Source organism: Beta vulgaris, chromosome 4, assembly GCF_026745355.1.
Source record: "Beta vulgaris subsp. vulgaris cultivar EL10 chromosome 4, EL10.2, whole genome shotgun sequence".
Taxonomy (NCBI): domain Eukaryota; kingdom Viridiplantae; phylum Streptophyta; class Magnoliopsida; order Caryophyllales; family Amaranthaceae; genus Beta; species Beta vulgaris.
The window spans coordinates 30714463-30739700 of record NC_079205.1 but is presented as its reverse complement, the minus strand read 5'-3'; the positions used below and the strand labels follow the sequence as shown (position 1 = coordinate 30739700).

Below are 25238 nucleotides of genomic sequence, written 5' to 3'. Positions count from 1 at the left end.
AACAATTACCAAGATTGATTATTATATAAAAATGTTTATGAACTAAAATAGTTACCGAGCTTTCTGTTCATTTTAGCTTTTGTTTGTTTTGTCTTTTTCTCTGTAATTTGCATATTGTGCGTGAAGGTCATAGTGGATCAAAGCGAGAGTTTGGCTATTAAGTTGTTAATACATTAGTGATCCAGAACTTGTATTTAGAGTATCATGTTAGTACCTAAGTATTTATTTGAAAATAAAATATTCTATAGTTTTGGGAATCAAATAAAGTATTATGTAATCTGATACTTGGTTTTAAAGATGTTTTGTTGTACCCTTGACTAACAGGTCCATGATCGATTTGTAAAGTTATGTTTCCGCTGCAAGATAACATAGTTTGAGGTTTATCAAATGATATTTTAGATTTGTGAATATTAAGTATTATTAGCTAGCGGTTCGGAAGTGCAGACTTTTACAATTTCATTAAACATGCACCATTTGCTTTTTCACTAATCTAAGTCTTGAACACATTTCTTTCAACAATAATGTCTCTAATCGCATATATGCAAAAAATAAAAAAAGTTAAGATTTTTAATCCTTGAATTAAGACGATTTTACAAGATTAAATTCGACTATATTTTTTTTTTACATAATGTTGAAAAAAAAGATTGTCAAAATTGGTTGATGAATAGTGTCAAAATTAAAAATAAAGCATGTATTGTAAAACACTAAAATGGAGGTAGTATGTAGGAAATAGCTTCTTTTCATCTCCACACTTAAGAAAAGCAATTGTAGAGCGAATTAGACTACCAAAACCAGCTACGGATAAATAAGTACATTATCTCACCAATAAATAAGAACAAACTTTATCACATTTATATACGATCTTGTTAGAGTCATTTGTGAATTTTCAAATAGGTGCAATGAAACCTTAGATATACAACGAATAACAAGAAGTAACCAATGCAGTACTAAAAACAGGCAAACATGACTGCAAAAACAAACTTCTTTCTCATCAAACGAGATTGTATACAACATAATCTCATACCATAGACAACCAAAACAACAACGAATTAGTTCATGAACAAGGTTGTACTCAACACACTGATCCACTTGAGTACAATGTAAATTTATTTGGGTTCGTCTCAGGAAGCTATCGAAGAAACTGCAAGACTCTGAATTTGCTTGTCTTTAGTGAGAATCGGCCTCTGATTTCTGCAAACAAAATGAGAACTTTAAGTAGGCAATATAACCAAGTGCTAGAAGTCAGCAATCACAAAGTACATAAATAATGGTAGATATTGTGGAAAAAATTCTATCAAGGATTCCAGAAACACCAGATAGTTAACCTTCTATGGAAGCATTGACAAAAATTCACATCATATACAATTTTATTCGGATTCAAAACATATTCAATCATTAATGTCGTTATATTACAAAATTCATCAAGGGTCCAGCAGTAAATCCATCTTCAATGGAAGATACTGTTCACAAGAACATGAGAAAAAACAGAGGAACACAAGATAGGATTAGTGCTCTAACATGGTGACTGATTTATCTGAAGGCTGGGTGTGTTGGGAGCTAGTTCGTGTAGCCATATACCACTTATTTGGGGGAAAGAGGAACTAGTAGATATACATGAAAGGGAAAAAGGAAACAATGGGCAAGAGTAAAGCAATAGAAACATTAACGCAGACAAAGCTTAAAGAACATTGATCGCAAGCAGCAGATAATGAAATGATCCATCCCATCCAATTAACCTTATCCAGGAAAACCATATGATGATATGACCTCATGTTTCTTCTCTATTCTTCACATTAGTGCAATCATTACAGAAAAGCACGAAATTTCTTTCGCTACTGTCATTAAGTACGACAATAGTTTGATAATAATGCTGATAATTAAATGACCACTGATAATCCTCAGTTAACTTGCTCTTTATTATTGTGAAACAGGTCAAGCAATGTAAGCCATCTCAGCCATCCATTTTATCATGGCATCTAGTCATGTGTGGAGTACCTGCTAAAAGCTTATCTATTGACCATAGTATAGCAGTAGAAAAATACGTCTTGCATGCAAATTCTATCAATAGCTTTCGAAGATCTTGACTGCAAAATGACATATGGGTAATGGGTCTACTATCATTAAAATGAAGTTGATTCTGTTCCAATTTCCAAATAAGTTAGAATCTTTAATACAATGCTTTCAGTGAGAATGACATAGCATCCTTGTAACTATAAATTCTATATAAGATTGGATTGCACATGTAGAAAACAGTTGGTCAGAACAAGGGGGGAAGTTGAATTGATCTAGTCATCTAAATAGACCAAATCTATATAGCACTACTCAAAGAAGCCCAAAGTTGCACTTTTGACTGTTAAACGAAAATGGTTTCATGTAATGATTATGATGCTAAGAAAATGTTAGACCCTTACAATCTATAAAATCAACTAAGAAACTGATAATTTAGATAACCTGATTGTAGCTTGGTATCACTCTGTTATGAATTCAGCCACTCAACACAACAATGGAGTAATCTCACAGCAAAAACCAAAGACAGAGACTTGTTATAATAAGTACTCCCTCCGTCCCAATTTATTTGCTACATTTTGCTATTTAGGTGTGTCCCAATTTATTTGCTACATTTGCAACTATTTCCATATATAGTACATAGGTCCCACACTTTATTTACAAATTTGCCATCATTCCCTCTTTGGTTTTTGTAAATATTTCCATACATAGTACATATAGGTCCCACAATTTACCTATTTGCTTTTTTGTTAATTCTTGTTATGGCAATGGTCCCCACTCCCTCCTTGGTCTTTGTGATAAAGCAAATGTAGCAAATAATTGGGGACGGAGGGAGTAAATGAGAAAACAAGCAAGAATAGAAGAAGAGAAGATTAGGTAGAATGAGTGATTGATTATATTGATTGAAGATTGTAACCTCACAAGTGTCACAACATTCGAGAGGCTGGATCTCCCCTCTACAATAATAAGAGAATACTCTGAATTTCTGGATGCCCTATTCCTCCTCTTTTTCTCCTATTTGTTGCAGCCCTTTCATTCCTTCTCTCTAAGCTGTCACTCTCTCTCTCTACTGCTGCTACTGACATTCCTAATTATCCCTGTCACTGCCACTGCCCTAGTTTCACCTGCTCGACTATGTGCATTAGTATTCCCGTTAGAATCAGCCCTATTGTCAACGTTGACTCTCTTTCCCCTTGCTTTTCTTATTGCACAAGTTATCTTGATAGGTGGCTTGGTATATGGATGCATAACATTAACCCCCCCCCCCCCCCCGGCCACGACAATGACCTTGTCCTCAAGGTCAAAGTGAAGAAAATGATGCTAGACAGTAACAAAATTTTCCCAAGTAGCATCACTTGAGTCAAAGCCTCCCCATTAATTAGCACCTCCTAGTCCTCCTTGGCATTGCTCTTGTTCTGTCTGATAGCCAACACTTTTTCTGGTTCCATCTCTAGCTCTAAGTCCTTTGTGAGCTGAGTAGGAAGAGTGGTAGATGGTGTAAGGTTGCCCACAGCCTTTTTCAGTTGGGAAATGTGAAAAAATGGGATGAATCTTGCTGTGAGGGGGCAGCGCTAGTTCGTGCTCAAGCTTACCCTTTGAGTGATCACATATGGCCTATAATACCTCGCTGCAAGTTTGTCATTGAGACGCCTAGCAAAAGAAAGTTGGCTATATGGCTGCAGCTTCAAAATCACTACTTCTCCCACCTCAAATTCAACTTCCCTACATTTAGAGTCCGCATTGACCTCATGCGCTGCAGGGCATGTAAAAGCTGGACATGCATTTCACCCAACATTGCGTCCTTCTCCAGTAATTAGGCCTCAAGTTAGACCACAGCAGTTTGCCCATGTCCGTAACGAGTAAGTGGAGGTGGGTCTCGCCCATATAGAGCTTTCAACGGAGTGCTATGGGTAGATGTATGTGGGGAAGTGTTGTACAACAACTCGGCCCAATGAAGCCACTTGGACAAGCTCTTAGGCTTCCCATTGATGAAGCAACGGAGAAAAGTCTAGCATTTTGTTCACAATCTCGGTTTGGCCATCGGTTTGTGGGTGGTAAGAAGTATTCCTCAATTACGTTCCATGGAGGCGAAGGAGCTCCCTCCAGAAAAGACTCATGAAGACCTTGTCTCTATCGGAGACAATAGAGACTGGAATGCCATGCAAACGAACAACTTCCCTCACAAACACTGCTGCCACTGGAGCTGTAAATGGGTGCTTAAGGCTCACAAAGTTAGCATACTTCGTAAATCTGTCCACCACTACAAGAACAGAGTCCTACTTGCCTACGGGTAGAAGCGTTTTGCTGCTGGCAGGTTGGACATACCTCCACATATCGGCCCTTGCTCATTCGAGGCCAAAACCATTCGGGTGCAATTCTTAAATAGGTCTTATGTGCCCCTCAACAAGAGAATCATCGTAAAAGTGGAGTAAGTGAGCGACCGAAGGTTGAGGTTGGAGGAATAACCACCATGACAACCTGAAGGTTAGTTACCACTCTCAATCTCCTTAATTAATTGCTCGAATCTTCAATGATCTCTTTCTGGATGGTATCCCATGTCAAGCCACTTGAAGATATGCCGGAGAGTCCATGAACCACTCTACTAGATGCACCGGCTTGTATTGGATGGTGAAATCAAATTCCATCAGCTTTCACCCATCTTTGATACCCCGGGGTGACCTCTCTTTGCTCCACGAGATACTTGAGATTGTGTTGATCTGTCCGGATCACATAAATCCGGACCAAAAGATAATGTCGCCACTTTTGAACTGCATTCTTTTATGTAGATTGACTTGAGTTGGCTACGTGGCCTGGTCTTGCTAAAAAAGCCCACAGGTCTTTGCTTCTGCATCAAGACCGCACCAAAATCGTATCCTGATGCATACCTTGATCACGAAGGGCTGCTAGAAATTGCACATTAAGAGAATTGGTGTTGTAGTCATGGCACTTTTGAGGTGGTTAAAAGAAGTGGAAGCCAGGGTCCACCGAAAACTATCTTTCTTGAGTTGCTCAGTGAGGGGATCAGCAATGCTAGCATATCAGGCGAGAAACTTCTGGTAGTATTTAGTTAATCCCAAAAAAACCTAGTAACTCACATAGGGTCATAGGAAGGGGGCATAACAACATGGCAAGTATCTTTTCTCCATGTACAGCCACTCCATAGGCCGAATTAATGTTCGCCTAAGTAAGAGTTCCCTTTTTCCGAGTTCAAAGAATTCATAATGCCCCTATGTGTACGGAATACTGTTTTTTGGATATCCTCATTCAAAACCCTTGTTTGGTAACACGACATCACGTTAAGCTTCACGTTAAGCTTTGAGTAAATGGCCGACCCATGAAGCTTATGAAGTAACTCATCGATCATCAAGATAGGACACTTGTCCGGCACAGTGTCCTTGTTGAGGCCTTGAGGGCCCGATAATCGATGCAAAATCAACTAGAAAAGGCCGGTGGATGCTCGAATTATGCTTGTTGCCATCGTGTCACAAACTAGGCACTCAATCTCGTCCTAACGAACTTATGGGTACCGGTATGGCCTTATGCTCACAAGGTTACTTCCCTCTTTCAATATCATGGAATGTTCATGCCCTCTTTGGGGAGGCAATCCATTTGGCATCTCAAATATGCTACTGAATCCAGCTACCAACAACACTTAAAAATTCATGAACCTCTTGTTCAAGTTTGAAGTTTACATTCTTCAAATGATTCAACTCAACCAAAACTCCACCACCCTCTTTATCATGATTCACCATGACCTTAGGGATAGTTTGCATGAGGATTTCTAACCACTGAATGCCTAGGATCATATCTGCATTTCCCAATTCGAGACTCAAGAAATCCTCCAATATCATACTTCTTTGTATTTCACAACAACCCCCCTTCCCCACATTCAACCCTCCCTTCAACCGCGGTACTGGTTTCCAAGGATACATCAGAATTCCTGCCTTTGCCACCACAGTTTAGGATATAAAATTATGCGTGGCCTCCAGATCCACCATAATCACCACCTCATGACCATTGATTTCCCCAACAATTTCATAATCTTTGGGTTAGTCAATCCTATGACAAACTTTAAGGAGAGTCGATGGGATTTTCGATGGGGTGAGTCATCGGCTATGATGTCGCCGGCGATGAAGCTCTCCTCGTCGTCGGCAAGAAGAAAACCAAGCTCTTGTTGTTTACACTCGTGACTAACATGCCACTTGTCGCTGCACCGGTAGCATAGCTTTTTCTCCTTTTTACTGTATCTCTTTTTGCGACAGCCGATATATCTCGCCTTGGCATCGGGTCGGTGGAGTATAAAGGGTTAAAGTTGAGTTAGTTTGTGGGTCGGTAGGGTGAGAATGGTGGGTATATTTTCAGGAGGTTGGGTCATAAGTTGATAAGGGTTGAGGAAAGTAGGTTAAGATATTTTGTGAGCTAGGATTTGTTAGTTAGGCCCTAGACTATTCATGTTTGCAGAGTTTGGGTAGGTTTAATATGTAATGTGGGGTTGGGTGTTGGGTTTGCCTTAGTTTTGCATCAACACAAAGTTAGGCACAATCCATAGTAAACGAACTACGGCCCGGATTGGAGCCTTTTAGCCTCTGACAAACTGACCCATGATATCTTCATAAACCCCTTACAATAGAGTGAAAAGTTCAATAAACTGCCGACGGAACTCCTTGACTGTCCCTTCATGCACCACGGCCAATAAGCGTCACCACATGAGTTGGTCGGAAATATGGAAGCAACAAAGTTTTCATTTCCTCCCAATTGTTAACCCTTCCTTTTATGCTCCCATTGATACCAAAATAAGGCATCGCTTTCGAGTGCCACCTAGCCACTTCCACCTTTTCTCTTCCGTCACGAGATAAAATTTGAAGTATCTTTCAGCTCTTAAAATCCAACCATCCCGGTTGACGCCATCTAAAGTAGGCATGTCGAGTTTTTTTTTTTATTTCCAGTTTGAACTCCATCCATTAGGGAAACCGACTCTGATCCCATAAGTCGGGCGCGGTGTTCGAAACTGATTTCCCCTAATGTTTCAGGACAAGTGTGAAGTAGTAAGGTACAATAGAAGCCTAGAACTCCATTCGTCTAGAATTAATAGTCTCAAACAGTAACTTTAGATATCTAAATAAATAGTAACTATTCCTAAGTAGTAATGATTTACAATTGAATTTTCTGATGTGTCACGAGGCCCATGACTTATTTCAAGTAATAGGAAGATGATAAAAATGACTAATCCATTACAAAGGGTTGTTTAGTAAAATTATGTCATATCCTTAATTATGAGAGATTCAAAAAATATTACTATCATTTTCGGAAAAGGGAGTATATAATGTTGTTCTTATTTCTATACGTATTTGCCTATTTCCTAAACATTACATATATCATACAAATAGAACAGAAATGCCAAAAGCAACAAAATTAACGTCACTCACAAGCTATATTCACCCCAAATGGAGAACTTACAACTTTTGGCAGAAACTACGACCAACATAGATAAATAACGGATACCAATATTATCGAGCAGAAAATAATAAATATTGTCATTTGTTTACAAACAATTATCAACTTCAGATCAGAAAAGAAAGAGGGCATAGATTTTAAATCTGTGAATACCTTGCCATCAACTTCTTTATCTTTCCCGGCTTTCTCCTTCTCCGCCTTCTGTTTCAATTTCTCCAACCTCTCCCTCTCCATTTTCTACAAATCCAGCATTAAGAAAATCGTCATAAACAACCCAATAACTAGCATCAACACTAACTACAAACACGTTGAGTGGTTCGACATTTGTAGTCTCCAAAAAACAAAATCATCTACCTACTCACTTTCTTTTTGTTTGGTTGAATCCCTCCTCAATCCATTACCATTACTTGGAAATTGACTCTCCCAATTTATTACCTTCCCCTTCCCCTCCCACTCAGTAACAAAATCAATTTCTCAGTGGTAATGTTACTTTCCTACTATGAAATTATATACTTAGTAAAGGTGACAAATTCAATTATCATTCCCTCCTGTATCCTATTCCATTTCCTTTCCATTCCATGACTTCAACCAAACAAACACTCAATTGCATATCGAACAAAACTCTATTTACGCGATTATCTCACTCATTTCATTATAATCCATATACCCATTTAATTATAAACCACATTCATTATAAACAAACCCCTTTTTGCAATCTTCCTGCATTCAGAAAGGGTGGTGAGCGGTGACCAACAATAGAAACGAAAGGAATATAAAAGATTAACATCCTTCAATGTTTTGCGAAGAGAAAGAGAAAAGGAGACCTGGATGTAGACGGTCTCTTTAGCGCGCTCCTCTTCGCTGAGAATGCGTTTGCCATCCGAGAAATAGCGAGAAAAAAGCGAAGCACTGGGCGCAGCAGCAGCTTCATCGATCGCACGATGAAGTGATGAGCGAGAAGCAGCAGCAGCTACGGATCTCATTGCCATGGTTGTCGATTTGACTATTTGATAACGATTGATGATCTCTTCTTTGTTCTTATTCTCTCTCTATTTGAAAAACAAGTTGGATATATCTATGGCCGACAACGATACTCAGTTACGACTTACGAGCCCTGCCTCGATACTTTTGTAGGCCTTCTTCAAGTTGGATAATGTCATAGAGATAGTGATGTTAAAATGGGTTATCGAACAGGTTTTGGGTTGAACCATTCTCATCCGAGTTTGATCCAAATGGGTCATGTTTATGTCAGTCAATGTCATGTGTCCATTATCGGATGGATTTGTTTCATATGGATCGATCATATTTGGATCATCGAAATGTCGGGTGCAAGATAGATGGGTCGGTCAATTTACAAGTTGATCTATTTCTGGGTTTAATAGTCCGTCGACAAGTTTTGGCCGGATTTGCACAAGTGATATTGGGTTTCGTGTACGCTTGGGTTGAGTAAATTCCCTCGGATTGAATCGATTATGACCTTGGTTCAATCATACTGCAAAACATCGGGTCTATACGATACTAGCCATCAATTCCATTTCGGTTAACTCCGGATATGATCATCTTTTTATATCGCGCAATTATCTTCTTTATCAACTAGTTATCACTTATCAAATAGTTTTAAGATTGAGTTATTATACATAATTGACTACTAGAGAGAGAGGTAGGATGAATTACAATTTTGATTTCGTAATAGATTTTAAAGTATTAAAAGTATAATATAATGAGTCATATTATTAAAAGTATTAAGATCGACAATTATTTATAGTTTTGGTTCAGTTAACTGTTGTTTCAGTTTATTTTCAGGTACACCTGATCAATTAATCATTCCATCCATAGCAGTTAAGCGCATATCGATAGTTAGTTTCAAATATGGTTCAGTTAGTTTCTGTTATTTCACTATTTTGATAATGACATATAATTAAAGTTTACATGTTTTTAGTTTATAAATTCGGTTTTTAGTTTTATGTTAGAAGTAATTTGTATATGTCTTAGATTTATTCTCCAGTTTATTTTGTTTGTTTAATTTATATTCTAGTTTTAATTAGTTTAGTTATTTTAGATTTCACAAATAACATGTTAAATAACTTATGAAGAATTGATTAGGTGTTTAATCAAGATTAAGTTGTTTATAACTTATTTGTGTATCCGATTAATATTATGGATGTAACAAATGAAAATATTAAGATTCCATGATATTGTTTTTAGTTAGTGTGTGAGTGCAGCATCTTTTGTTACCTACAATCTAGGAGCCGCAAAACACTAACCTAAGGAGGTGCTTACAAAAAGAACGTTGAGGTAGTTCCTATAATTTAGGAACCGAACAACCTAACTATTTGTGAGGCGTGTGAACGTGGAGAAGTGGCTGATATCGTGGAAGCCAACTGAACAACTGCAACGGTAAAAATCAACGGACAATTATGGAGAAGTGCTGAAGCTACGTGTGATCATGGAGAAGATCATGGAGAAGTTGGAGAAAATCGTGGAGAAGTGTGGAAATAGGTCTCTACAAATAGATTTGTAACGATCTTTTAGATATACTTTCAGAATTTTATGTAATATTCTTAGAGAAAGTACATTCGGTTTTCTTCTTCTTAGAAATTGATGTATTATAGATTGGGTTGAGTGAATCTAAGTCTGTAATCATTTTGAGAGAAAAAGAGAAAGAGAAAGAGAAGAGAGAAAAGAAAGGCTTCGAGTGAAGTCAAGGAGAAGTCAACTGTTCAGGGGAACAGGCTGACGGGAACCAGTTCCTAGAGGAATAGAGTTGGTCCGAATTTAGGTTGTACAAAAGAGAGTCTTTTGGCCTAAAAGTTATTAAAGAGAATTGAGTCAAAATCCCTCGTGGTCAAGGTTTTTCTTCCTATTGGGCCTAGGAAGTTTTCCTTGTAAAAATCCCTGTTCCTAGTTCTTTCTTATTCATGCAATTATTTCTTTCTTATTCAATCATTCTTTTATTTCCGCAAAAAGTTTGAAAATCTCTCCAACTACAATTCACCCCCCTCTTGTAGTTGCTTAAGTGTTCGTCCAAGACTAACAATTGGTATCAGAGCCTAGTTCCTCCAAAATCAGTTAACACTGAGGAGCTAGTTCCTGGAAACGATGAACACATCAGGAGAAAGATTGGAAGAAGGTTACTCAACTCAGCGTCCACCCATGTTTAATGGCAAGTATTATCCATACTGGAAGAATCGTATGGAAATTTTATTAAGGCCGAAAATTATCAAGTTTGGAGAGTAATAGAGATTGGTGACTTCGAAGTCACAGAGAAAAATGAAAAAGGTGAAGACATCCCCAAGCCTCTCTCAAAATTTGATAAAGATGACTTCGACAAGATGGAGATGAACAACTTGGCTAAGAAATTCTTCACTGTGGTCTTGGTCCCCATGAACACAATCGAATCATGGGATGCAAGTCAGCCAAGCAAATGTGGGAACTTCTTCAAGTTACTCACGAAGGAACAAACGAAGTCAAGCGATCGAAGATTGACATGCTCATGCACAAATATGAGCTATTTCAAATGAAGCCTAAGGAGTCTGTTCAAGAGATGCTCACAAGATTCTCCAACATCATAAATGAACTTGAATCTCTAGGAAAGATCATCACTCCCGAGGAACAAGTACGTAAAGTTCTACGAAGTCTTCCTCAGGATGAAAAATGGATGGCAAAGGTTACTGCCTTTCTTGAAACTAAAGACTTCACCACATTCAATATCGAACAACTTTCCAGTTCCTTGTTGACTCATGAAATCCATCTAGGAACTCATGAAGTTGACTCTAATAGCCTAAGGCTTGGCTCTCAAGTCCGATGACTGGAGGATTCAGAAACTGATGATGAAGAGGCAGCACTGATCGTGAAAAGATTCAAAAAGTTCTTCAACAAGAACTACAAAGGGAAGAATGAAAAAGCCGGAAAGTTAAGTGTCACAAGTGTGGAAGTCCGGATCACTTCATAAAGGAATGCCCTCTTGGGAAAATGAAAGAGCAAAGGAAAAACAAGGAGAAGGGAAAGGAACAACAAAAACCTTTCTCAAAAGTTGATATGAGAAGGGCCATGGTAGCTGCCTGGGGAGAATCCGATTCAGACGAGGAGCAGGAACAACCAGAAGAGGAGACAACTCACTTATGTCTCATGGCAAAAACAGACGAAGAAGAAGACTTGCCAAACAACAAGGTACGCATAAATGTTATTGAAGAAGAGTTAAAAGAACTTTCAAAGAATCAATTAATAAAACTACTTTTGGAAACCTTAGATGACTACAAGGCATTTGGTTAGAGAAGAAAATTTAGAAAAAGCCTTAGAAGTCACCAAAGGTCATTCAAATTGGTTTAAAACAGTGAATGCAAACATTGAGGAAAGATTCTTTGAAGTCTTTGATGAAAACCGACGTATTCGAGAAGCTTTTGAAAATGCTAAAAATGAAAACTACTTCTTGAATATGGAAATGGCTGAATTGAAACTATTCGTTCCTGAAGGAACCAGTTCCTCTATAAATACCAGATCCGAGTTCGAAAAGTTAAAATTCGAACATGAAAAATTTTTAAGTAAATATCTGGTACTTAAAGAGAAAATGGAATCTTCAAGAACGATCTTCCTGATCCAGTAAGTTGGATACAAAAATATAAAAATGAAGGAAGAAGTGGGCTAGGTTTCAATCACAAGAAGAAAAACAAAATGAAAAAATATGTTGATCTTCCAAGCAGCCGAATATGCTCTTACTGTGGGAACAGTGGACACTTAGTGTCTGACTGTTCCTCCAGAGAAGAACATATTGAAATGAACACCCACTTGATCAAACAAGTTTGGAAAGCTAAGAGAAATACTAGCCCAACAGAGGAACCCAAGTCAAACTGGGTTCCTACCACTGACTGATTGCTTTGATGCAGGCTAAAGTGAGGGGGAACAACCTGTGGTACCTCGATAGCGGTTGTTCTAAACACATGACAGGAGATAAAGAAAAATTCTCTCGCTTTCAGCCTATGATGGAGGAACTGTGACCTTCGGAGACAATCTTACCGGTAACATAGTTGCAATGGGAAGGTAGGAAAGTCTAAGTCACATTCCATAGACAATGTATTTTTGGTCGAGGGTTTAAAACATAATCTGCTTAGTATTTCTCAATTTTGCGACAAAGGGAACAGTGTAAATTTTACTGATGAACATTGTATAGTAAGTAATGCAGGAACAGGTACCAAAATTCTAGAAGGAACAAGGAAAGGGAACACCTATGTTGTTGATCTCAACCTTGTTCCTAGGAACAATCTAACGTGTTTTAAGTGCCGTCGATATGAACCACTTCTTTGGCATAAAGATGTGGTCACGCAAGTATGACATTACTCCAGAAGCTAAGTGGTAAGGACTTGGTGTTGGATTACCAACTATCAAAGTCTCAAACCATGAAGTTTGTGGACCCTGTGCAAAAGGTAAACAAGTTAGATCCTCGTTCAAATCAAAGAAAATGGTAAGCAACAAAGTCCCCTTGAATTGATTCATATGGACTTGTGTGGCCCTGTTCGAATCCAAAGTCGATCTGGTAAGAGATATGTGCTTGTAATAGTTGATGATTTTTCAAGATACACTTGGGTTATTTTTCTCATAGCAAAGATGAGACATTTGATGAATTTGTTAACTTTGCTAAAAGAACTCAAAGAATAAGTGGTTTTAAAATTAAGCACTTGCGTTCTGATCATGGTAAGGAGTTTGAAAACTCAAAATTTGATGAGTTTTGCAGCATGAAGGTCTTGATCATAACTTCTCAGCTCCTAGAACCCACAACAAAATGGCGTGGTAGAACGGAAGAATCGCACTTTGGAGGACATGGCAAGAACAATGATAATAGCAAGCAATCTTCCGAAAATTTCTGGGCTGAAGCAGTGAATACGGCATGCTACATAATCAATAGAGTCATGCTAAGACCTATTGTCTTGAAGACCCCTTATGAGCTACTCAAAGGAAGAAAACCCAATATCTCATACTTTAGAATCTTTGGCTGTAAATGCTTTGTACATAACAATGGTAAAGACAATTTAGGAAAGTTTGATGCTAGAAGCGATGAGGCTGTTTTTATTGGATATGCTTTAAGTAGTAAGGCATATAGAGTTTACAACAAAGAACAATGTGTGTTGAGGAAAGTGTCCATGTTATTTTCGATGAAACTAACTCTCTGCAGGAACCAAGTCATGAAAATGACTTTGAAATAGGACTGACTCGTATTGAGGAGTCAGTAAACATTGATGAGGAACTAACACCTGCAGGTAACGACAAAAAGCATATTTCTGAAGAAGAGATAGTGTTCCTGATCCTGTTATACAGGAGGAACAGGCACCAGAAATTCATCCAGAAGACGAGACGAATGAAGCTCCTCAAACTGGAGGAGCAGAGACAAGAAGATTTGAACCAAGACCGTGGAAACACTTAAAATCCCATCCATTGGATTTAATAGTAAGTGATATTGAAAAGGGAACTCAAACGAGATCCCAACTGAAAAATTTATGTGCTTTCCATGCCTTTTTGTCTATGACAGAACCACGAGATCACAATGATGCCACTGGAGTCTGACTGGATAAACGCCATGCAAGAGGAACTGAATGAGTTCCAGAGGAACAAGGTCTGGCACCTTGAGACCAAGCCAAAACCAAAAGGTAATTGGACTAAAATGGGTCTTCAGGAACAAGCTAGACGAGCATGGAACAGTCATAAGAAAAAAGCCAGACTCGTAGCCAAAGGGTACAATCAACAAGAAGGTATTGACTTTGATGAAACCTTTGCTCTCGTAGCTAGAATAGAAGCAATAAGAATTTTGATTGCCTTTGCATCATTCATGGGTTTTAGGTTGTACCAGATGGACGTCAAATGTGCCTTTTTAAATGGATATTTGATTGAAGACGTCTATGTGGAACAACCTCCTGGTTTTGAAAACCCGGATCTTCCAAATCATGTCTATAAGCTAGATAAAGCTCTTTATGGGCTTAAGCAAGCTCCTAGATCATGGTATGAAAGACTTTCAAAATTCTTACTTTCTAATGATTTTATACGAGGCAAAGTTGATAGGACCCGTTCCTTCGATCCAAAGGAACAGACATCCTAGTGGTTCAGATTTATGTGGATGATATAATTTTTGGTGCAACTAACGAATCTCTTTGTAAAGAATTTGCTGAGTTAATGCGTAGTGAATTTGAAATGAGTATGATGGGAAAATTAAACTTCTTTCTTGGCTTGCAAATTAAGCAAACTAAAAGCGAGACAATGATCCATCAACAAAAATACGTAAAAGAGTTATTGAAAAAATATGGATGGATCAAGCAAAAACAAACCATACTCCTATAGGAACAGGTACAAGGTTAGATGAGGATCAAAGTGGTAAGTCCGTAGATCAGAAACTCTATAGAGGTATGATTGGTCCTTACTTATCTAACTGCTAGTAGGCCTGATATATCCTTTAGTGTTGGTTTATGTGCAAGATTCCAATCAAATCCTAAGGAATCCCATTTGACAGCTGTTAAAAGGATTCTTAGATATTTGAAAGGAAGTGATGACTTTGTTTGTTCTATCCTCGAAGTGACATCTTTGATCTAGTAAGCTATTCCGATGCTGACTATGCTGGAGACTTGGTGAATCGCAAAAGCACATCGGTATTTGTCCAGTTCCTAGGATCAAGCTTGGTTTCTTGGAGCTCAAAGAAACAAACACCGTTGCTCTTTCCACAGCAGAAGCTGAATACGTGGCAGCTGCGGGTATTGTGGATCAAGCAACAGGTACGTGACTTTGGCATAAAATTCAAGTGTGTTCCTATATTTTGTGATAACACTAGTGCTATTTGTATTTCCAAGGATCCAGTTCATCACTCTAGAGTCAAGCATATTCACATTAGACATCATTTCCTAAAAGACAATGTAGAGAAGGGATTAGTCAAAGTTGATTTTTGTCCTACTGAAAATCAAATAGCTGACATATTGACTAAACCTCTATCTAGGGACAGGTTTGAAAAGATACGCTTGGAACTAGGAATGATAAAATTTGTTTAAATGTCACATGATGTTTGTCCCCCAAATTGTTTCTTACTAAGTATGTCCTGCAACTTCATGAATTAATTTTCATACACCTAGGGTCAAGTATAAGGACTCACATATGTCTCTGAATATTACCCTTAGTGTCCTTGCACATATTTGGTATGCATGTAGTTTGTATATTATGGACACATTTTTATCATATGCAAGAGTAAATTTTTTTTCTTTTATTTCTTTTCTCCACATTTCCTTGTTTTTTTTTCTTTTCACACCTTTCCATCCAAAAATTAAAAACATTAATCTGAATTATGCCCAAAATTAACGTTCAATTAATCTAAGTTAAGTGAAGTAACTTCATTAATTGCCTTCCGAAAACCCATAAACCGTTCATTAAACCTATCTTCCATTTCTTTTCACACGATCATGATTACTTTATAAACCTAACACATCAAATCACTGACCCTCATAATTTTCACACATCAATCACAAGTCTCTCTCTCTCTCCTCATTCTCATCTTCAACCTCACCAAAACTCTGTCACCATGTCTTCCAAAACTCAAAATTCTGATGCTCATGCAAATTTCCCGAAAGAGAAAACACCATCTCCTGAGGAATTAAGTGCTCAAGAATCATCCAAGAATGACGCAGATTCTTCTGGGTCAAAATCGGCATCCTCTGCACCAGTTTCTCTCTCCCCGAAAAAGGAAGAAGTGATCATGAGATTGAAAGCGAACAAGAACAAGAAATCGCTGTACCTACAAAACGAGGTAAGAAAACAAAATCTTCACAATTTCTTGTGGGCTTTTGTGTAGACATTGCATGGTGCAAAAAGTCTAAGTGGAATGAGTTGTTGAAAATTTTAAAATTTCAGAAGTGGTTAAAAATTGTTAGCATAGATGAGGGTCTTTATGAAAGGAGATGAAAGTTTTTGTTTTGGGTTTACCATAACTGAGGGTGTGTGTGTGTGTCGGTTGTCAATGGGTCTGTAGTTACCATTACTGAGAAGAAACTGGGGGAATGGTTTGATGTTCCGAATGAGGGTTTACCATAACAATCTTTTGGATTCCTCTTCTTCTGTCCTTCTGAGACACATGAAGTACTTTTAATATTCTCTTTGCTTTCTTCACTTTCTTTTTGCCTTACTCTGCATATTGACTAATTATTGTTGTCTCTAATATTACTCTCAGCCTGCATATTCTGTTTGTGTGTTTGGATGGCTAATATTATGAGATGTCTGTTTGAGCAACTTGCTTGTTACCTAGACTGTTGACTCTCTAGTGCTGCAGGTACAATATTTGGTTTTGATAATGACAAAGGGGGAAGAGATAGTGTGTACAACAAATTTTTTTATCATAGTTCCTTGTATATTTTGCTCATCTCTGTTCCTAGTCATGTCTGATCCTGTTCCCAGTCTCGAAAGAGTTTTTAACTAGGTTAGATTGTGGATAGTTTGTGTAGTTTATTTTAACATTATTAATGAGTTAACTTCTCTTAGAAAGTTTATTTCATCAGAGGAACAGGTTCGAAAAGTACTTAGGAGTCTTCCTAAGGACAGATGGATGGCTAAGGCACTGCTTTATAAGAAACAAAAGACTTCACTAAGTTCAACTTGGAACAGCTGGTTGGGTCTCGTATGACTCATGAGCTTCACCTTGATACTGAGTATGGTGAAGCTCCAAATCAAAATTCATTGCCCTCAAAGCAGATGATGAAGATGACTCTGACTCAGAAGAAGAGGAAGCAGCTCTCATGGTCCGAAAATTTCGAAAGATGTATAGGAACATGAAGAACGGGAACTTCAAAGGTAAAACCAAAAAGTTTTCTAACAAAGATGCTTGTCATAAATGTGGTAGTTACAGATCACTTCATCAAGGAATGTCCACTTTGGGAAAATGATATAACCAAAGAAAGGAACAAGGAACGCTTCGCTGAAAGGAACAAGGAAGCCAAGGCACCCTTCTCTAAGGCGAACGTTTGTAAGGAAATGATAGCTGCTTGGGGAGATTCAGAGTCGGAAGAGGAAGAAGAACAATAAACTGAAGAAGGGTTTTTGCAAGGAACAGAGGAAAAACGATGGTAGTTCCTAAGTGGATTAAGAGACCACAGACAAAAAGAAAGGAAGGTCTTGATTTTGAAAACTACAAGAAAAGGAACAAGAACAAGAAATATGTTGTCCTACCTAGTGATAAATTTTGTATGTATTGTGGAAAGGTAGGTCATTACATTAATCAATGTCAACTAAAAACTGATATAATTGGCACAAATGTGAAGATGAGTAACATGAAATGGGTTGTCAAATCAAGCTAATCAAGAACATGAACCCACGAAACAAGGGGTTCCTACAACTAACAACTAGTTGATTTTTGCAGGTTGGAGTGAGGGGAACAACACTTGGTATCTTGATAGTGGTTGTTCTAAGCATATGACAGGAGACAAATCTAAGTTTCTCTCACTCTCAACCTATGAAGGTGGAAATGTGACGTTTGGTGACAATAAGAAAGGTAACATAGTTGCCATGGGTAAGGTTGTAAGTCACCATCACATTCCATTGAAAATGTATTTTTAGTTGAAGGTCTAAAACATAATCTATTAAGTATTTCCCAATTCTGTGACAAGGGAGATGTTGTCAAATTTAATAATGAAAAATTCTTGATCATTAACATTAAAACTAAGAATGTAATTTTGGAAGGAACAAGGAAAGGGAACACATATATTGTGGATCTTGATCTTGTTCCTAAAATCAATCTCACGTGTCTTAGTGTAATTGAAGATAGTTCACTCCTTTGGCATAAACGTCTAAGACATGCTAGCTTTTCACTACTTGACAAACTTCAATCAAAAGATCTTATCTTTGGATTACCATCTATAAAATTTCATATTGATCAAGTTTGTGATGCATGTGCCCGAGGAAAGCATGTTAGATCTTCTTTCAAATCTAAAACTGTAGTAAGCACCGCTAAACCATTAGAATTAATTCATATGGACTTGTGTGGCCCTATGAGAATTCAAAGTAGAAGTGGAAAGAGGTTTGTGTTTTTTTTTGGCAATTCAAAGTTTTTATTGACTACCAAAAAAAAAGGTACAACCTAAGAGGGGCAGGCTTCAAAAAGGCACCTTTCCCACACCTTCTAGGAAGGGTTTGGAATTGAGGCCCTCAAAGCAAGCTCCTGCCAACTTCTCCTGGACATACCCAGGGAACAATAAAGCAACAAAAGCCTATAAGCAATAGCAAAAACAATGTGCTTAACTACCTGCTGAGGGCTAAGAGTTTTATCATCAAGCACCTTCCTATTTCTCTGTAGCCAGATATGATAAACACATTCTACAATCATAATATTTAGCAGTTGATGTTTTCTACAAGTTTTCCTACTGTATTTTGCCACAGTAGGGATGATTATGAAAAGATTAGTAACGATAGGAACATTAATGAGTTGCAGGCATCTACTCCAGATATGCTTGTTGTAGGTACAAGTGAAAAATAGATGATCTGGTGTTTCATCAGTAGCATTACATAATGGACACTTTTGATCTCTGACTACTCCCCATTGAAACAGCCTATCTTTTGTGCTTAGTCTACCTTGAAGCAATATCCATGTTGTAAAAATGGCTTTAGGAGCTGCCTTACTATTGCAAATAATTCTTCTCCACTCCACCTTAGGCCTATCACCTCTCAAAAACCAATAGCATTTCCTAATAGAGAATTTGTCTTGATATACAAACTGATTGCAGGTGGCTTCATCTATGAGTGTATGCCTGGAGTCAAAGATTTTCTTCATAGCCCAAGACAATCTATTAGGAATATTATCTGTCCAGATATCAGTCTGCTTGATATAATAGACATGTAGCCATTTGATCCATAGTCTATCTTGCTTTAGAGCCAGAGCCCAAAAATGTTTTGCAATTGTAGCTTTATTCCAAGTAGTGATTTCTTTAAAATTCAACCCTCCACATACCTTTTTGTTACACATATAATCCCAAGAAACAGGAGATTTTCTAGAAGTGGGATCCAAGCCTGTCCATAGGAAACTTCTGAGAGTAGTCTGAATTTCCTTAAGAACTTTCTTTGATAACAAGAAAATCTGACACCAGTAAGCTTGAACGCCCTGAAGAACTGATCTTATCAATTGTGTTCGACCAGCATAGGAAAGCTTTCTAGCTGTCCAAGTTTTGACCCTAGCAACAATTTTTGCAATGAGTGGTTTACACTTAGTACAAAACAACTTTCTTGAGTGCAGAGGAACCCCTAAATATCTAAAAGGGAAGATCCCAATTGGCATTTGGAGCATATCCTGAAGATTATGAACTTCTTCTTCCTGGATCTCAGTAAAATATACATTGCTCTTGTCAAGATTAGCAACAAGCCCTGAGGTAGCAGAGAATTTATTGAATGCTTGCATAAGTAGAGTGAGGGAGCTCTGGTCAGCTCTTGCAAAGAGAAGCAAGTCATCAGCAAACATTAAGTGGGTGATGCCAAGACTTTCACATTTAGGATGAAAGTTGAAATCTGGATTATGTTTCAAGAGATCTAGGCACCTTGATAGATACTCCATACATATGGCAAAAAGGAAGGGAGACATAGGGTCCCCTTGCCTTAGGCCCTTCTTAGCAGGAAAAGGAGGGCTAGGGGTTCCATTTATAAGGATGGTGTAATTAACAGATGTGACACACACCATGATCCATTGAATAAATTTCAGAGGGAACCCCATTTCAGAGAGCATCATTTGCAGAAAAGACCATTCTACAGAATCATAAGCCTTCTTCAAGTCAATCTTGACCATACACCTAGGACTGACTTGCTTAGTAGTGTACCCTTTGATAAGTTCAGTTGCCAATAGAATATTGTCAAAGATAGTCCTATTAGGAATAAATCCAGCTTGAGCAAGATCCACAACATCATCAATAACCTTCTGTAATCTTAATGTGATAATTTTAGCAATTATCTTATAGATCACAGAACAACAGGCAATAGGCCTTAGATCTTTAACATAGGTAGGATTGGGAACTTTAGGGATAAGAGTGACTACAGTAGCATTAATCTCATTAGGCATGACTCCATTTTCAAAGAAATCCCATATAGCCGTATACATTTGTGGCTTAATAGTATGCCATATTTTCTTGAAGAAAAAGCTATTAAAACCATCAATACCAGGGGCTTTAGCATCATCAATTTCTAAAGTTGTAACAGGTGCAATAAGATCATTATAGGCTTCAATACCAACCTATCTTCCTGCTCTAGCTGTAGTAAGATCAACTCCAGGTAGAATGCTTGCTGCTGAGCCTAACAAACCCTTATAGAAGTTGAGCACTTCTGCTTGAATGGTTGTATTCAGTGTGAGTTTGTTGCCCTGAGCATCATACAAGATATCAATGTTATTCCTAGCATATCTGTCTTTCATTGCCTGAAAGAAGTAATGATTATTCCCATCACCTAGCTGCAACCACTAAATTCTAGATTTCTGCTGATAAACACTCTCTTCTACTGCCAAGAACTTTTTTAACATCAGAATGCAATCATGATCTTGTGACTGCAGAGAGCTGTCAGCTACATTGTTTCGAATATCTGTTTGAATGTTGTCTAATTGCTCTCTGAATTGAGTGATTCTTTGATCAAGATTTGCAAAATCCTTATTGTGTAAATGTTTTAATTTGCCCTTCATTGCTTTAAGCTTCTTCCAGATTTGCTTCATCCAATTTCTATTCTCAAAGGTGCCCCAGCATTCATGAATAAGTTGGTCAAAATGTTCATGGCTGGCCATGTAGTTGAAGAATTTGAAATGCTTACCTCCTGAGTGAGTACTATTGGAGCATTTAATCAGGAAAGACTATGATCAGACAACCCTGAGTTCAAATAGTCCACAGTAACACCAGTATATTTGCTCAGCCAATGAGAATTGATAATACACCTATCAATTCTGCTAAGGATTCTATTATCCCCTTGACTTTTATTAGTCCAGGAGTAATAATGACCACAAATCCTGAGCTCAGATAAGTCACTATTTTCCAGACAAGATGCAAAATCTTGAATTTCATAAGTAGTAACTGGCCTACCTTGAAATCTATCAGCATAGTCAAGCAAGGCATTAAATTCCCCTAGCACACACCATTCCCCCTGCATAGAGCTATCCAATCTAAGAATATCAATCCATAAGCTCTTCCTTGTTTCTACAGTATATAGCCCATAAACAACAGTAATTTGCATACTATCCCCTGTTTGCTTATCAGTAAGCACTCCATGGATTCATTGCTCTTGTGTGTGAGCAGTGGTGGATGTTAATGGGGGCAGGCCTGGGCCTAGCCCCCCCTAAGTTTTTTTTTTTTTAAAAAAGTAAAGCTTGTTGAGCCCAAAAAGCCTAGCTTAAAAAAAAATTCACACGGCTAAACTAGTAAACTGCTAGTTAAAAGATAAATCCTGAAAAGAAAACCAAAAAAAATCTGCTCTAATTAAAGCAAACTGCAATTCTGCCGCAGCCCGCAAACTCTGAGTCTTGACTCTTGGTAATTTCTGAAATCTGAACTGCTACTGGCCTACTGCCTACTGATTGATTACTGCAGTAAGCTAGTAACTTGCAGCACTTTTTAATTGTTAACAATTCATTCACATTCACATGCCATGTATGAATCTATGATGATTGATGAATTGTTCTCACACGCCACTCATCAATCATCATAGATTCATATTATTTCAATTTCATTTTTTTTGTTTTTTCAAATTTATTCATGTGTGTGTTTTATTGGCCTTATAAATTATTGTAGATGCAAGCAATATTATTGAGTTTTGTATTATGTAATTATTAAATTATATTACTTCCTCCGTTTTGTTTTGAATGCAATAATGGAATATTTTATATCTCACAAAAAATACCCCTTTGTTGCATTTGAAATGATAAATAAAATATAAGTATATATAAGTAGTTGATTTACTAATATCAATTTAATTACTAATACGAAAAATTGACAAATGTAGGCAATTAGTATATTATTCAGATAAAAGCATCGATCTTTGTGCCAACGCACGCTTATTACTTATTAGGTATGTATTTTCTTAAACTCAATTTATCGCTTACTTTTTATTATACTGTTTATATTTATTGAGTTGCGTTAAACTAACTGATTAATGTTATGTGTATTAAGTCTTGACTCTTGAAACAACTTTAAAAGTAATACTTTTAGCGATTAGCTAAAGAACATCTGAATATTATTTCAGGTCAACAACATGAATAAACAAATATCTATTACCTCCTTTTTTAAAAGAAAAAGGCAAGAAAATGATACAATTTCACTTGAGGAAAATACAACCCCAATTAATGAAGATATTAATCCTACGACAACACACAACCAAGAAGAAGAGCCTTTTCCAAGGAGGAGAATTGATATAGTAGATATAGATTCTTTAGAACGTGACCCAGGATTACGTCCTCCAATTTGGGATTATCCAGCTGGAAGAGTACGAAACGAAGTAAGACGTGCTTATATAAAACTAGGCCCATACCAACCCAAGTTAGATTACCCTTTTTCAAGACCAGTGAAACATCATCGTCGATTTCAGTCTACTTGGTTTCAAAAGTTTCCCGATTGGTTGGAATACTCTCCCTCAAAAGATGTAGCATTTTGTCTACCTTGTTATTTGTTTACTGAGACACCAGATGCTCGAGTAAAGGCATTTACTTTAACCGGATTTAAAAATTGGATAATGGTTAATGATGGAAGACATTGTGGATTCCTTGCTCATGTGGGAGAAGGTCCATGTACAATACATCGAATGTTGTACAATCATATAGGACTCTCCCTAAACAAAAGGCAAATATTCGTAATGTTATCAATAAACAAAGTGAAAGGCAAATTAAGCAAAATCGCTTGCGTCTCAAGGCTTCTATTGATGTTCTTCGCTTGTTAACTACACAAGGTTGTGCTTTAAGAGGTCATGATGAGTCGAAGGATTCACACAATCAAGGAAACTATCTTGAATTTAGAAAAACTTTGGCGATATATAATAAAGATGTTGGCAAAGCAATAAGACAAGCTCCTTATAATTCTAAGTACATTGCTCCATCGATCCAAAAAGAGATTCTCCATATTATTTCTAATATGGTTCGCAAGAACATTAAACAAGAAATTGGAGATTCCAAATTTTGTATTATTGTTGATGAAGCATGAGATGAATCTAAAAGAGAGCAAATGGGACTTGTATTAAGGTTTATTGACTGAAACGGAACAATTAGGGAGCGATTTTTTGACCTTATACGTGTTTCAGATACATCGGCAGCAACTCTCAAAAGGGAATTGTGTTCAGTCCTTTCTCGACATGAATTAGCGATTGAAAATATTCGAGGTCAAGGATATGATGGTGCTAGTAATATGAGAAGTGAGTTGAATGGTTTGCAGGCATTATTTCTGTCTGATTGCTCGTATGCTTATTATGTTCATTGTTATGCTCATCGTTTACAGCTCGCTTTAGTTGCTGCATCTAGAGATGTAAGTCCAATACATCAAATTTTTTCTAATTTGACTTTTATTGTCAATGTCATTGCTGCATCTCCCAAATGTCTTGATGAATTGCATGCAACTAAAGCTGTTGAAATTAAATGTTTGTTATCTATTGGTGAAATAGAAAGTGGTAGAGGGGTTAATCAGATGGGTACCCTCAAAAGAGCTGGAGATACACGTTACGGTTCACATCTTTACTCAATTCGTAGCTTGCTTAAAATGTTCAATGCAAAAGTCTCAGTACTTGAGCATATCATGGTAGATAAGTCGTGTACATATTCTCAATGCGAGGATGCTGATGGTGCTTTAAATTTATTGATTTCCTTTGATTTTGTGTTCATAGCACATTTAATGGAAGAAATTTTGAGAATTGCTGATGTTCTTTGTCAAGATTTACAACAAAAGTCTCAAGATATTGTGAATGCTATAAAACTAGTCTCTACGAGTCAAACACTCATTCAAGAAATGAGGGAGAATGGATGGGAAAGTTTTTTTGGTTCAATGGGACTGTTTTGTCAACAACATGATATTCTGGCCAGAATATAAACAGTTAGTAGGGAAGAAAAATATAAACAGTTATCAGAGAAAAAAAATATAAACAGTTAGCTGGGAAGAAAAATATAATCATGCCGAACTAACTATTTAATGTCGGTATATAATATTTCTATCCTATATGCCCTTCCTATACTACCCATTCTCACAACATAATAAATTAAACTTCAAAGTATTAAAATAATGAATAATAATATTTATAATTTTCGACTAAATAATAAAATAAAAATAAAAATCGTCGAACTCAATAAGATTAAATACCGAAGAAAAAATTTCGGACATTTTTTAAAAAAAATTTCGAACCATAAAAAAATAAAAATTTCGGACCTTAATTAATTTTTTTTTTCCAAATAAAAATTTCTAGTGCTAATTTAAAATAATAACGTGTTTCAAAAATTATTATTATTTTTTTATCAGGAAATTAAGTCAGCCCAAGGGCTAACCCCTACCAAGGCTACTAGCCTTGTAGGAACTACCAGCACATTGGCTGGTAAAGCATGCAAAGCATGCTAAGGAAATATCCCAACATAATGCTGGGGGTAAGGATCGAACCCCTGACCTCAGAGATCTGAGGGGAGTGCTCTACCACATGAGCTAGCTCCTCATCCTTGTTTTAAAAATTAATTTAAATACAACTAATAAGTAGGAGCTCAATTCTAAGAAATCCATTTAAATAACTAGCTAGTTAGGCGCCTGAAATTTTAAAATGACCTAAAGCTCCCATATACCACTTTGTAA

General features: G+C 37.1%; 2 protein-coding genes across 2 annotated transcripts; one reads left to right on the top strand and one right to left on the bottom strand.

Annotated features, from left to right (window-relative positions):
- Positions 1-830: 830 nt before the first annotated feature.
- On the bottom strand, positions 831-8586 carry LOC104907780 (hypothetical protein). Its single transcript, XM_010696771.4, has 3 exons — positions 8286-8586; positions 7615-7698; positions 831-1191 (listed from the first exon to the last, which is right to left on the bottom strand). Exons 1-3 carry the CDS (start codon positions 8448-8450, stop codon positions 1168-1170), a joined length of 273 nt encoding a protein of 90 aa, XP_010695073.1. The 5' UTR covers positions 8451-8586; the 3' UTR covers positions 831-1167.
- Positions 8587-23207: 14621 nt separating this feature from the next.
- On the top strand, positions 23208-24494 carry LOC104907790 (uncharacterized). Its single transcript, XM_010696780.2, has 2 exons — positions 23208-23595; positions 23716-24494. Exons 1-2 carry the CDS (start codon positions 23208-23210, stop codon positions 24492-24494), a joined length of 1167 nt encoding a protein of 388 aa, XP_010695082.2.
- The last annotated feature ends 744 nt before the right edge of the window (positions 24495-25238 follow it).

Coding starts and splice junctions, on each gene's coding strand:
- LOC104907780 (XM_010696771.4), bottom strand. CDS start 8,450: ATGGCAATGAGATCCGTAGCTGCTGCTGCTTCTCGCTCATCACTTCAT. Junction 7,699..8,285: donor AAGAGACCGTCTACATCCAG/GTCTCCTTTTCT, acceptor CTGGATTTGTAG/AAAATGGAGAGGGAGAGGTT. Junction 1,192..7,614: donor ATAAAGAAGTTGATGGCAAG/GTATTCACAGAT, acceptor TTTTGTTTGCAG/AAATCAGAGGCCGATTCTCA.
- LOC104907790 (XM_010696780.2), top strand. CDS start 23,208: ATGTACAATACATCGAATGTTGTACAATCATATAGGACTCTCCCTAAA. Junction 23,596..23,715: donor AATTGGAGATTCCAAATTTT/GTATTATTGTTG, acceptor TACGTGTTTCAG/ATACATCGGCAGCAACTCTC.